Source organism: Neoarius graeffei, chromosome 15 (assembly GCF_027579695.1).
Source record: "Neoarius graeffei isolate fNeoGra1 chromosome 15, fNeoGra1.pri, whole genome shotgun sequence".
NCBI classification, from domain to species: domain Eukaryota; kingdom Metazoa; phylum Chordata; class Actinopteri; order Siluriformes; family Ariidae; genus Neoarius; species Neoarius graeffei.
The window spans coordinates 71,801,501-71,816,590 of record NC_083583.1 but is presented as its reverse complement, the minus strand read 5'-3'; the positions used below and the strand labels follow the sequence as shown (position 1 = coordinate 71,816,590).

Here is a 15,090-nt window from a genome sequence, read left to right as displayed (position 1 = left end):
TCTGGCTGGTTCAGACTCCATCGTGGCATTCGTTCCTCAGTCCTGGGTTTCGGCACTAGTGTAACAATTCTCTGACTTTGAGGGAACAGAGGAGCTGGAAGCAAGCTTCAGAACGCGTGTGTGGTTTTTGCCACTTTTCAGTGATTTTATAACCATGCGTGCACGCGACGGGGTGTCGCAGCTCTCTCTCGTTCATGGCTGTCTGAAAGACGCAGGTAAATAGACAGCCAGTAATTAGACACAGGTGCGCCTAATCATGTTACCTACTGATTCAGCCTGCCTCATCGCCATTCACAGTTGACACTCGACCATGCCCTTGCTGCCACAGCATCCTAAAAGAAACTTGACTCTATTGTCTTATTTCAGAGTTTGTGGATTGGTAGGTGCTCTTTTAAATCGGATTCCAACAGGGTGACACGTTTTTTCCAAATGCTTTGCGAATAATTGTAATACTAACGGTAATGGTAACTGAATGTGGCTATGTTGACCAGCACAGGACAGAAACCAGCATTTTTAATCAAACAGCAGGGTCAAGCCCACTGAGTTATAACTACACGTATAACACACACTGGTCTTTCTTCGGTGCAAGTGATTTGTTACCCAGGACTACACATTGTTCCTTTTCAAGGTTGGCAAATCTAACACAGTGTAATATCAGTCAACAAAATATCTCTTGATTTTGTCTTTTGTATTCCAGACCAGTTCATGGCTTAATATTTCTCTTCAAATGGCAACCTGGTGAGGAACCAGCTGGCTCAATCGTGCAGGACTCAAGACTCGACCAGATCTTTTTTGCTAAGCAGGTATATTATGACTTATTTTATGCAGTTATACCACTGCGCTGATCTGTTCTGATTGGTCAGAAGGTGTTGATTTAAGCTTCTATAACTGCAGACAGTAAGCTAAATTGCAGGTTTATATTACTGTATTCACTGTAATATAGTGTTGTCTTTATAGTTATATGCTGTTGTTGGAAAATAATCACCCTTGTGACGTTAAGAGTAACTGCTTTGTTTAGGAAATGCCTCACACCAACCTGTTGATTATTTTCGTAGAATTACGTTGTTTTATTCTTTTATACATATGTGGTGCTATTTATTTATGGTGTGGTTTATGCTTATGCCAGGGAAATGATCCAGCTTCATATTCTTGAGGTTTTAGGTCATCAACAATGCTTGTGCGACCCAAGCAATAGTCAGTGTGCTACTGAACTGTTCTCATCCTGACATGCACCTTGGGGAAACGCTGACAGAGTTCCGAGAGTTCTCACAAAGCTTTGATGCTGCAGTAAGTTTGATCTTTTTATTGCCAAGTCATTGGACATAAGAACTGTTAGAAAGTCTGCTGATAGCTGCGACACCACCACTATATCCTTCCTGTTTCCAGACATTGCTAATATTCTAAGCCAGGGGTTTTCAAAGTGTGGGAGAGTCAATGCCCCCCCTCACAATTTTTGTTGTTGCTATACTTAATGTTCCATTCGTATTTTTAAAAAATGGTGGTTGTACACATTATTTTTTTCTTTTACACATTTTAAACATCTGTGCTTTTTAAAACATCTTTTTTTACACATTTTAAACATCTCATAGCATCGTTAGCTAGCACCTCTTGGCAGACAACACACTGTGGCAGTGGAGCATCTTCAGATCCAGTCCATGAAAATCCAAACTTTAAATAATCGTGGTCATACTTCCTTCTTTTTTCAGTCCCCCCAGGATTTCGTGGGCCTTTTTTGTGATTGTTGCGGGGTGTTTTCCAAAAAATTGCGATGAAAGTTGCGGTGTTTTTTAGGTTTTTGTTGCGATTACATTGCGGGAGGAAGTGAAAGTTGCGAGAAATTGTTGCAATTTTCTCTTTTTGTGATTTAAAATTGAGTGGTATGTTAAATATTAAAGTTATTACTGAAAAACTGTTGATTAAAAAACAAAGACACTGAGAAATGATCCTATAAACAACTTTACCAATATAAAAGATTACCAGGATTACAAAAATGCAGAAAAATAGGGTTTACTTATCCAAATGCACCTGTTGGTTCAAAAGTTAAAGTGCAGAGAACCTCACAGCACAACATGAAGTTACCTTAAAATATAATATAAATGCCTCAGCTTTCATGTAAGAAAAAAAAAACTATTAATACTAGTACTGTGTGCAGGCAGTCTCTCCTGAAGACTAAATTAAACGATAATTATAAACTAATAAAATAAATGTCTCAGGCTTCATAGAAGAAAAACAACAATTTGAACAGAATCTCACAGTATGATGCTAAAGCTGCCTAAACAATGGAAAATAAAATACCATTTTGGCAAAATGTTGGCATCCATTAATTTCTTGTATTAAGTAAAAAAAAAATAATGTAAAGTGCACACAGTCCTTCACTGTAAACATAACACACTTTCAGTAACAGAATTTAAGTCTACATAAACACTGACTCGCACACAGTGTTGCCAGATACTGCTGATGTTTTCCAGCCCAAAATATGTTCAAAACCCGCCAAAATGCACTTGAAATCGCCCAATCTGGCAACACTGCGCACATGCTGCTTCTCTTGAACGTATACACTGAAGTAAGGCAGAAGGTAGTTTGTCGACGTCACCTCAAGACGACGCCAACGATTGGTCAAATTTGCGGGAAAGTTGCGGTGATTGGATATAATTGCAACACCGCCCTGAACTCGCAGGGATTGGTTGAATTTGCAAATCGCAACATCGCGAAATCCTGGAGGGTCTGGTTTTTTGCTTGGCCCAGACTGTGTCCTCACTCGTACCCCTTTTCCACCAAATCAGTTCCAGGGCTGGTTCGGGGCTGGTGCTGGTTCACAACTCGTTCAACTTGCGAGCCAGCTGAGAACCAGTTTGCTTTTCCATCGCTCGCGATGCTAAGAGAAGACACGTCATTACGTCGCTGTATATGTCACTTACGTCGTTGTATGTCATTACGTCGCTGTATACATCAGTTACGTCCCTACGTTTGTATAAACCTTGGCGCGAATATCGAAGCAAAAACAACGCGGAAGAAGCAGCAGCAACAACAATAATAATAATAATGGATGACTTTGCACTTGTACAGCTGCTGCTTCTCGCCGCTTAAAAATGGCGATCTTTCGCGGTCTTGTTATTGTTGTCGGTCTTAACAACTCCGCCCCCCCGCTGACGTAAGCGGTTCTTTCCTCTGGCCCAGCAGAGAGTTGGTGCTAGCCTGGAACCGTTTTTTCTGGCCCCAGAGCCAGTTCTTTGTCAGTGGAAACAGAAAACCCGGTTCCAAACTAAGCACTGGCCCCGAACCAGCCCTGGAACTGCTTTGGTGGAAAAGGGGCAACACTGTAGCTTTAGGTACTAAAAATCGGTCCATTTTGTCTCTGGCAAAGGCGAGCTGCGCCCCCCCTGAAGAACTCTGGCGCCCCCTGGGGGGGATGCCCCACACTTTGAAAAGCCCTGTTCTAAGCTATTCAATTTTATTTAGGGTCGAAGTATGTTCTGTTTCTCAAAATAAAATAAATAGTATTATTGTGTAACAGTTAAAAAAAAAAAAAAAAAAGGAGCAGATCGGTCAGCTTTTACATGTGTAGGAGCTCCGCATTTTAACGTTGAATGTATTCTGATTAACCATTCTGATGTTCCGTTCTAATGCACATTCAAACACTTGATTGTTAGTTGGTTGTTTGATATACTTTTATGAAGTTGAATATTTTAATCAATTGAAAATGAAATAATTTAGGCAATGCAAATTTTTAACACCAGTCATATCAAATTTGAGCATCAAAAAGCTTAAAATGTGAAAAGATCAAGTTAAATGGTTTTCTTTTGAAAATGATTTTTTTTTTTTTTTGTTTGAATACTATGTTCTTTGTTTTTGTCATTTCCTTTCCAAGATGAAAGGTCTTGCTCTCAGTAACTCTGAAGTAATTCGACAAGTTCACAACAGCTTTGCCAGGTAAAAAAATCTCAGCCAGTCTATTATTTTGCAGATGTATGCTTAAAAAAAAAAAAAAGACTACGCTGAAAGTTGTTTCAGCAAGCTGAAAGTCAAGGTCAATGCTTTACTTTTATTGTGCAGCTAATTTATCTCACAATTTATTTAAAAAAAAAAAGTACATGCTTTTGTACTGGACATGCCACAACAGAGTTCTTGTTTTTCTGTTTGTAAACAACTTTTAAAGGGCTGATGACACGTTTTTGACATCTTTGGCGATGTTTTATAACATAAAAAATAATTCCCGATGATCCATATATTAATTCATGAATGCGCCTATTTTACAAGTTATGATGATAAACGCGGCTATTTGGGCAAGTTTGATGGGGCTGCAGCACCCAGGAGACGAATGAGGAGGAGGAGCTATATGATGTCAGCGAAAGAATCTTCCTCCTAACTTACCAGTTTGTTGTTGATGCGGCAGGTGTTCAGTTTATCATTTATTATTATTATTATTATTATTATTATACATATATAGTTATTATGCCTTCGCGTTCTGTTGCCGGCTTTTGCTCCAAAACCCACAAGGATGGGGTAAGTTTATTCAAGTTTCCCAGAGATCCCGAGCTGCATGCGAAGTGGGTGAAGCAAGTCAGGCGCACTCGTGACAAGTGGGAGCCCTCACCAACATCCGTCCTGTGCTCTGAACACTTCGATTTGGATTGTTTTGACACCCTTCCCAGTTTAAAAGAATCTCTTGGGTGTTCAGTTCAGCACAAACGTGTGCTCCTACCATCAGCAGTGCCTACAGTATTCCGGAGGGGGTCTACTAGTAGCTATGCCGGATCCAGCAGTTGCCTGGGACAAGGCGACTCCTCCAAAGACAGTCCTCCTGTCAGAACATGTGTTGAGAAACGACATAAGATAAAGGTACGTAGAGCTATAGAGTGCTCCGACATGATGCTGAAAATAGTAACCATGCGGTCTGCGTGGCCATCTTGGAAGTCACTCGCTCCAGAGCGCTCATAGAGTACACATCATAGAGTACACATTCATGATAATCATAAATGTAATCATAAAGTCGGCGTGATATCAGTCATGTATTTGCTTGTGAAAGCTTGCGGCTTTCATGTAACTGCCACCTAGCAACGAGAGGCAAAGGGTAAAGAGGGTAGGCTATCATAGATTCTATTCGGAAGATCAATACATGATTGCTTAAAAATTAGGTATTTTAACAATTTGCATCCGTTTTGTGATTATCGTGACACTTGTGTGTTATATAGAACTGTATGTCTTATCAGCACATCGAGGATCTTCCATCGGAGGCTTTAGCAAGTACTCGTAGCAACACTACACTTTACCCTTTGCCATGCATTGTTAGGGAACGGTAGCAAGTACCCCGATGACCGACTTCAAGAATATGTAGAAAAAATTTAGAAATTATACTTTCCAAATGTCATTTGAGCTTAGTGTATTGCATTTCCATTTATATTGTAGGTTCTTGCTGATGTTTTTGCGGAGTATGACGCAGCTGCTGAATCAGAAGCTGCAGAGTTTGTATGTACTAGTTGTGAACATTCACATAATTATCAATCTCATTTATTTAAAATCAGATAAAATCATGCCATCATGATCACTGCTTAAAGTACCAGTATTTGGTTGTTCTTTTGTTCAGAGGAAGAGCTAGCACTAGAGAGTTCACCGGCGTTTTCATGCGCCATTTCCATTGAGTAGAACAGCCAGTGAACCGCAGCGTGTTCTTCCGCTGACGTCACAGCATGGCCGCGAGCCACGGACCCAGTTTTCTTGCGCTGTGCAATTAAAAGTTGGATATTCGCGTAACAGCTTCTTTTCACGTAATTATAACAGAAATCTAACATGTTTGCCATGTTGTATAGTTTATTTAAGAAATTGCATAGAGTCATGTTTGTGTCATCAGCCCTTTAATAAAAAATGGTTAATGTTTTAACTGTAAAACGACCATTAAAAAAAAAAAAGATAGAGGCTCACTCCATTACTCTTGGTTCAGTTCTGTCTAGTTAACCTTACTGCGTATGTGGTAAATTTATATAGATACACTAGTATTACTGAATTAAATAGCAATGTTATGTATATATGTATGGCCTTTGGTGCAGTAGGAGTAATAATGCTGCTTTTTACTTATTGTTTCATATTCACTCAAACACTCATTCCTGGCCATCCTCCTAACTTTAAGTAATTAATAAAAATGCTAAAAAAAAAAATGGTAATGAGCTACACACCTTAATAGTGTCACAGACCTGCCAACCTTGACACGTTTTCCAAGCAAATTCAATATTTTAACTCAATTATGAATCTGGAGTGATTGACAGATGTGCAGATGTTTTGTACCCTTGAATAACTGACACTTTATTCTCCAGTCTATATGATGCAAGCTGAGATTCACACATCTGCACATGTACTAAAAATATCAAACTTGTTTCCTGTCTTGTACAAAAGTTCCAGTTTGGCTCCTGACTGATGTAGTAGCTTTGCCCAGGGAAATTTGGAAACCTGGGAAGTGTGTCATTATAAATTAGATGGAAAGTAGGCTGGAGTGTCTTCTTTCTGGTAGGAAATGGAGAAATTGGACACCATTTGTGTATACAGTACCAGTAAAAAGTTTGGACACACCTACTTTATTATTTATATTTTTTTCTGTATTTTGACTATCTTCTACATTTTTAGAACAATACTGAAGGTGTAAAAACTAAAATAATGTGGAACACAGAGTTCTTAACTAGACCAAAATATCAGCGTAGTGGCACCAGTCATAATGGCCCTTTTTTTTTTGGTAACATTTAAAGGTTTTTTTTTGTTTGTTTGTTTTGTTTTTTTTGATTGAAGACTCTTATTATAATTTTCAATTATATTGGTGACATTTATGGAATAAGAATGAAACAACCAATTGATTTTCACCAAGTGTCAGCTTTATTTTCAGCTTCAGCCATTCAGTACATGACTATCCAGATCTAACTCATATCTATGTTATGGTTTTTCATTAATTTGCCGGGGACCGGCACGCATTATGTGCATGGCGCATAAGCGCCTCTTGACATGGATGGCAGTTTACCGCGAACACAGCTTAAGGAAGGAGGTAAACCGAACTAGCATGAGGAGTGACGATGTCCACACAGAACTACTCAGGCAGCTACACACTGTGCGTTTACGTGGACGGGGAGTGGAGTATGTCCAAATGTAGAACGTTCGCATGGTGGCTCGCTGACGCGTAGGGATAAGAGAAGATTAAACAAAAGGTTACATTTTCAAGATTGATGAGTCTTTTTATTAGCGTAGCGGCAACTTTTACAGGCGTGTCAGCAATATTGTGGGTGTAGCGTGAAGGAAACATTGCGTATCGGCCCGATACGCTGAAAAGGCCGAGTTAGAACCCTGGAACATGTATGGAATTGTGGTTTAAAAAAAAAAAAAAATCAAATATGCCACCGTTTACCTTGATGTTACTTTACACACTATTAGCATTCTCTTAACCAGCTTCATGAGGTAGTCACCTGGAATGCTTTTTAATTAACAGATGTGCCTCTTCAAAAGTTAAGCTGGGCATACACTGTGCGATTTTTTTTTTTTTTTTTCCCCCCAATCGCAGTATTCAGCTGCTGCTCACACTGTACGAGTGAATCGCAGGGATAAACAGCACGCAGCTTACGATTCCTGTTCTCACACTATACGATCCGATGCTCGGATGCAATGCTCAGGATTTCAAACAGGTTTGATTTTCATCCAATCGATCGGGAGGAGGTCGTGAGGTGTTAATCGCTTGTCGTTACCCCATGTATACTACACAATCCAAGACGCACGATTGAGCCAAAACTCGGCCCGATGTCCAAAATAGTCGCACGAGTGAAAATCGTGTCAAAATCGAGCCAAAAACCGCACAGTGTATGCCCAGCATTAATTAATGGAATTTCTTGCCTTGTTAATGTGTTTTGAGATTATCAAATAATAAAAATACAGTAAATTGCCCCATTTAACAACCGTAGTAATCCATATGTCAAGAACCACTCAACTAGGTATAGAAAAATGACATTACTTTAAAGCATGAAGTGTCCATTAATTAATAAAAATGAAGAAAAACATTTGAATTAGGTGTGTCCTTTTGATGACTGGTACTGTATATGATCAAGGGCTAAAAAGTGCCAATTGTATATGAATTGCGTGTTATATTAATGACCCCTTTGTGTTAACACTGCCAAAAGTATTCAGAAGCTTATAACGGCTTTTTGTATCAAGATTGAACAACAGTTTAATACCATTTGATGCATGTGCAGTGATTTAGGCCTGCAGCGTGTACTATAATAAAACTGATGTGTTGTAGCAAGACTAAAGCAAGCTCAAAACAGCAAGGATGTATTGCCTGATTATACCCACCCTGGGTAGTTTCTATCAATTGGTTTTGGATCAGATATTGGTCAAATATTAAACATAGTGAAATTTTGAATTTTGCACATGTCCGAGGCTTCCCAATTTCTTTTCAGGCAGCAGATGTTTGAGTTTGATGCAAAGTCAACAGCAAAAGATGAAGATGCATTTCATTTTGTGAGCTATGTGCCTGTGAATGGTAGACTCTATGAATTGGATGGACTTCGTGAAGGACCTATTGACCTTGGTAAAGTTCCAGATCTGTAAACTTTTGTTTATTTATATAAAGAGCCTTGACTTTTTTCTTTATTGAAGCACATAACAGCGCTTATTCATCAAAGTTAGCTATTGTCCGATCTAACTGTAAATATTAAGCATATTGCAGATTCCACTGATGGCTTCCTTATTAGATCGTCTACGTAATCAAATGTGCATTCAGTTGGAACACGTGTAAATTACACATGTTTTAAAGCAATATACACCACCCCCTGAATATGAGCGAAAATAAACTAAAAATTAAGCTATAAAAATAACACATGCAGTAAGTGATGCTTTAAGAACATTTCAATCTCCCTGTTCTTAGCTTTGTTCAAGTGCGCTGCACTCTTCAGACCAAAGGTTTTTGGTAGGATTCAAATCTGGAACCTGAGATGCCCATTTCAGAACAACGATTTTGTGCTCATCATTTCTGAGAAGCATATTTGGCTCATTATCTTGTTGAAAGCTCCATGGCCAAGTATGAACCTCCTGGTGGAGGCAACCAGGGTTTGAACTGAAATATTCTGGAATTTAACAATTTATGATGCCATCAAGTTTCAGAAGAGCCCAAAAGCATCACTGAACCACCAAGACTTTTGGCACTGGGGTATCAGGTGCTTCTCCTTGTGTGTAGTCTGAATTTTTTTTTTTTTTTTTAAAACTCTGTGCCGATGGTGTGCATGTCCAAAAAGTTTTTGACCGCAGCACACAATAACTGTAGGTCCAATGATATTTGGTGAAATAATAGATTTTGGAGATGTTCTCAGGAAGAGGGCCCCCTCTCAAACACTTCCATACAGTCTTATGTACATGGCATTTTAACAGTTCCAGAGGCAAACTTCACACTTTGTCTGAATACTCTGAACCAATTCTGGGCTAATTTGGGGTAGGACTCATGGCAGGTTTGCATTCACATAGGAGAATTCCAAACTATGTCTCAATTGCATAATGGCCGGTACTTGTATCATTTAAAAAAAATCAATATTCAAAATTGCCTATAGACACAACCAGTCAAGTATTTGGACACACCTACTCAAATGTTTATTCAGTTTTAGTATTTTCTACTGGTTTATTTTAGCTCTATCACGAGTTCATATCCCAATAATGCAACAAGCAATCTATGGCATTTGTCAGTTCCCACCATCACATGACTGCTACGAATCGGGGAAGGTGAAGGCTTCATCTGGCTGGAGCCAGCTGCATCTTTTTGACTGCTGCTCATGGCTGCATCACAAGACAGTTTAACACACTTGGAGAAACCACTGTCTACCGCCTTCCGCATACATGAGCTCACAGACAGCCAGGATTAGCTAGTGTCACTCTGACATGGGAAAGAGAGTATGACACCTCTCCCAGCCAGAGATAGCAGATGATATCTTCGTGATTCAAACTCTTGATTATTATTCTGATAGCATCATCTTGGCATCTCAATTAGCGTCACGCTGGAGGTTTTACATAAAGGCATTAATGTCTATATTTAATTATTGTCTAATACTCTCTTTATATATTCATTTTATGTTCAAAAGATGTTTTGATTACTTGGTTCCATCAACATTAAAAAAAAAAAAAACCTCAAAAGAAAAGTCAAAGCTCCTTTACTCTGTTTTATGTTTTTTAGTTCAAGTGCACTTCAATCAAACCTCATTTCTGTGCAACGTTTGATGAATAAGCATTAATGTGCCTTCTACTGGGTTTTCTGTTTTTCATTTAATACATCAGTGAATTTGCAAAAGTGTGTGTTAAATAACTAGCTGTCATTCAGGCACTTGCAACCAAGAAGACTGGATCAGTGCAGTTCGGCCAGTTATTGAGAAAAGAATACAAAAGTAAGTGTTGCACTGAATTAAATGCTATGTTCCTTACAAGTGGATTTTTAAAAAAAATTGTGCTTGTACTTTTGCTCACATCAGATACAGTGAGGGAGAAATCCGTTTCAACTTAATGGCCATCGTATCTGATCGCAAGATGATTTATGAGCGGAAAATTGCAGAGCTACAGGCTCACTTAACAGAGGTAAGCGCTCGCTGATAGGAAGGGTGGTGGTTTTTTTTTTAAATGCTTTGTTCAGCTGCTATTTCCATCAAACAAGAATTGTCATTGTGATCACAGGAAGAGCCAATGGATACCGACCAAAGTGCTAATCTCCTGAGTTCCATCCAGTCAGAGATTGCCAAGTACCAGCTCCTGATTGAGGAGGAGAACCAGAAATTAAAAAAGTATAAAGTATGTTCATATTTTATCCGTTCTATCTTGTTGAAGCCAGTCATATTTGTGATTTTATATTTCACTCTCGGTCCATTTTCTATGGACGTTCTCACTGTGAAGGTGATATTCCCTTGTGTGCATCCCCCCCCCCTTTTTTAAGATTTTACAAGGGTCTTTGAAGACTGTGACGCCCCAGGACTTTTCTCTCTTTCCTATTTTTGAAATTTTAGGTAGGAGAAAAATGTAGTTAAAATGCAGGCATCCTAAGTCTACGGATATATACTTCAGTTAATATTCCCATAAAGCATCGTAATGGAGAAATAATTTAATTTCTGTGACTTTGACCCAGACATGATTGATTCAAACCAGCCTGTCTGGCACAGTGTTTTGGAAACTGCTAAACAGCTTCTGTGGCGCACACAACAATCTATAGAGTTTACACAGGATGGTGTGGAAAACAAAAATAACATCCAACCCTAAGCAGCCATGCTGTGGGTAGAAATGCCGTGTTGAGAGAGGTCAGAGTGATAAAAGCCGTCAGTAAGTGTACAATACCTCAAATAACCACTTTTTACAACCGTGGTGAGCAGAAAAGCAACTGGATGGTGCACCTAAACTTGAGGCAGACTGACTACAGTGGCAGGTTCATGTTTTTCTTTTCTCCACATTAAAACAAAAATAAAATTTTGGCGTGTGCAGTGAACATCCTCTTGTATCCAAATTCACTGACTTACATTTAGTATCGTTTGCAAAATCTGCTTTTCCAAACTAACCTTAGGATTTTGGGCCAACTTTCACAAAATTATTAAAATTCTCAAGGGAGACCCAAGCGCAATAATTTATCCAAAACATTTTGGCAATTTTAAACAATTTGGCTGACGCATGCCACGCTCAAACAGCTGTAACTGAAGATTGTTTGGATGATTTTGAGGATGTATGAAAAGGTTATGGCATTGATTGCTGCATAGAGGGTGGAGTTAAGTTCTAATAACTTTCTCAATACTCATAATAGTGCAGCAGATCACTGAATCAATCTTTCAAACGTTGATGCAAGCACCAAATTTGGCACAAATACTCAGTTTCAAGATGGTGGCCATTTTGGCATACAACTTGCGTGCTTTACCACAGAATCTCACCACATGGACCAATTTGGATGACCTTGGTGTCCAAAAGTAGGTTTTTCACTATAGAGAAGCCAAAAATTCAACTCTATGGGCTCTTATATCATGTGTCTCTAATATGCTGAAAACATTAACAGAACACTGTGAAACTTGTATTAACTGTCTTTTATTAACTTTTTGTCCATCACCATCAAGTAGTACTTGTTGCACGGTGATGTAGTGGTTAGCACGGTCGCCTCACAGCAAGAAGGTTCTGGGTTCGAACCCAACGGCCGGCAAGGGCCTTTCTGTGGAGTTTGCGTGTTCTTCACATGTCTGCGTGGGTTTTCTCCGGGTGCTCCGACTTCCCCCACAATCCAAAGACATGCAGGTTAGGTTGATATGGGACGGTCTTGGGCTGAGGTACCCTTGAGCGAGGCACCTAACTCCCAACTGCTCCCCAGGCGCGCTGTTAGCATGGCTGCCCACTGCTCTGGGTATGTGTGTGTGCTCATTGCTCACGTGTGTGCGCATGTGTGTGTTCACTGCTTCAGATGGGTTAAATGCAGAGAGGAAAAGACCTGGGCTGGGTCTTGAAGGAGAGGCAACAGTGATATGATGCTTGGCTCAAATTCAGAGCCGCTGTTTTTGGAGGCATTGTGGGCTGACCAGGTCAGATTGACTGCTCCATTTGTTTCCTCGGTCACATGGACCTTCTCCAGCCACTCATATTTGAGTGCCAGTTGTGGTCCTAGCTGGTTGGTGCTCAGATCTGTCATATCACTCTGTGGAGGAGAAGGATTCTTCTTGAAGGCAGGATGGATATTGGTGAAGGAATCAGGAAGTTCTGGAATTGTCTTAACTTTCTCTCCTCCAAACTTCAATGGTTCACGGTCTTTTTCATCTCTGGTTGGATGCTGGAAAACTGAGATGCTGGTGCTATGGAAAGAGGTGGCTGCGGTGGGTCATGGTCTATATTATCCATGGTTGCTGTAATGAACAATCTTTTCTGCAGAAGTGGTGGACTGATACCCCATCCTCTGTGTATTTGCTCACTGTTGCACCTCCCAACTCTGCGGAGATTTCCAGCACTCTGTCATATGAAATACTAATGCCATGATCGTGAAGCACTTCTTCTACCAGCTTCCTCTTTCTGGTCTTGGTATAAACTGATGCCCCCATGTAGACAAGGAATGGTGTCTCCTGATCTTTGGAGTGTCTGTGGGGCACTGCTTCTTCTTTTGTATCTTGCATAACCGTTGAATTGCAGCAGCTGTGCAATTGCCAAGGTCTGTCTTTGAGGCACCAAATCTTAGTTGAGCTTTGATGTCAGCACCATGTTCAACCATGCCCACAAACTGAAGGGACTGCATGGAACTGACTCTTCAATACATCCCTCATGGAAGTTGCCATCAAATGAAGACTTGTGGTTGAGCATGTGTCTCCTCAAGATATGCCTGTCACGATGATAAATTTTGTTGGACGATATACTGTATTGTCTCAGAAATTATTGCGATAAACACTATTATTGTTGACATCTTTTCAAGACAATTTTATGCCACTAGTAAAATAATAATCATGCAAATACCCTTTCAAAGAACAGTAAACTTTAAGTCAACTTATTCAACAGTGGAATGTAAAAAATATATAAATAAATAACCTAAAGAAATAAAATAATCAAACAAAACCACTCAACAAAAACAATAAATGAAATACAATCTATGGCTCTTGAAAATTGCACTTAAAGGTCCTAGGCAATGGTCTGAGGTGAAACATAGAATATCAACTTTCTTGTCTAGAAGAATGACCTACAGTGGTGCTTGAAAGTTTGTGAACCCTTTCAAATTTTCTATATTTCTGCATAAATATGACCTAAAACATCATCAGATTTTCACACGAGTCCTAAAAGTAGATAAAGAGAACCCAGTTAAACAAATGAGACAAAAATATGATACTTGGTCATTTATTTATTGAGGGAAATGATCCAATATTACATATCTGTGAGTGGCAAAAGTATGTGAACCTTTGCTTTCAGTATCTGGTGTGACCCCCTTGTGCAGCAATAACTGCAACTAAACGTTTGCGGTAATTGTTGATCAGTCCTGCACACCAGCTTGGAGGAATTTTAGCCCGTTCCTCCGTACAGAACAGCTTCAACTCTGGGATGTTGGTGGGTTTCCTCACATGAACTGCTCACTTCAGATCCTTCCACAACATTTCGATTGGATTAAGGTCAGGACTTTGACTTGGCCATTCCAAAACATTAACTTTATTCTTCTTTAACCATTCTTTGGTAGAACGACTTGTGTGCTTAGGGTCGTTGTCTTGCTGCATGACCCGCCTTCTCTTGAGATTCAGTTCATGGACAGATGTCCTGACATTTTCCTTTAGAATTCACTGGTATAATTCAGAATTCATTGTTCCATCAATGATGGCAAGCCATCCTGGCCCAGATGCAGCAAAACAGGCCCAAACCATGATACTACCACCACCATGTTTCACAGATGGGATAAGGTTCTGATGCTGGAATGCAGTGTTTTCCTTTCTCCAAACATAACACTTCTCATTTAAACCAAAAAGTTCTATTTTGGTCTCATCCATCCACAAAACATTTTTCCAATAGACTTCTGGCTTGTCCACATGATCTTTAGCAAACTGCAGATGAGCAGCAATGTTCTTTTTGGAGAGCAGTGGCTTTCTCCTTGCAACCCTGCCATGCACACCATTGTTGTTCAGTGTTCTCCTGATGGTGGACTCATGAACGTGAACATTAACCAATGTGAGAGAGGCCTTCAGGTGCTTAGAAGTTACCCTGGGGTCCTTTGTGACCTTGCCGACTATTACACACCTTGCTCTTGGAGTGATCTTTGTTGGTCGACCACTCCTGGGGAGGGTGACAATGGTCTTGAATTTCCTCCATTTGTACACAATCTGTCTGACTGTGGATTGGTGGAGTCCAAACTCTTTAGAGATGGTTTTATAACCTTTTCCAGCCTGATGAGCATCAACAACGCTTTTTCTGAGGTCCTCAGAAATCTCCTTTGTTCGTGCCATGATACACTTCCACAAACGTGTTGTGAAGATCAGACTTTGATAGATCCCTGTTCTTTAAATAAAACAGGGTGCCCACTCACACCTGATTGTCATCCCATTGATTGAAAACATCTGACTAATTTCACCTTCAAATTAACTGCTAATCCTAGAGGTTCACATACTTTTG

The 15,090-nt window shown here is 39.8% G+C and overlaps 1 protein-coding gene across 1 annotated transcript in view; it reads left to right on the top strand.

The window, feature by feature from the left end:
- uchl5 (ubiquitin carboxyl-terminal hydrolase L5) overlaps positions 1–15,090 on the top strand; it is a 70,269-nt gene that overhangs the window by 41,241 nt on the left and 13,938 nt on the right. Inside the window, exons 3-9 of the mRNA XM_060941828.1 lie at positions 698–803; positions 1,162–1,287; positions 3,869–3,930; positions 8,424–8,554; positions 10,328–10,391; positions 10,476–10,578; positions 10,675–10,788. Of these exons, the coding sequence (XP_060797811.1) occupies positions 698–803; positions 1,162–1,287; positions 3,869–3,930; positions 8,424–8,554; positions 10,328–10,391; positions 10,476–10,578; positions 10,675–10,788 (706 nt within the window). The remainder of the gene's footprint in view (positions 1–697; positions 804–1,161; positions 1,288–3,868; positions 3,931–8,423; positions 8,555–10,327; positions 10,392–10,475; positions 10,579–10,674; positions 10,789–15,090) is intronic.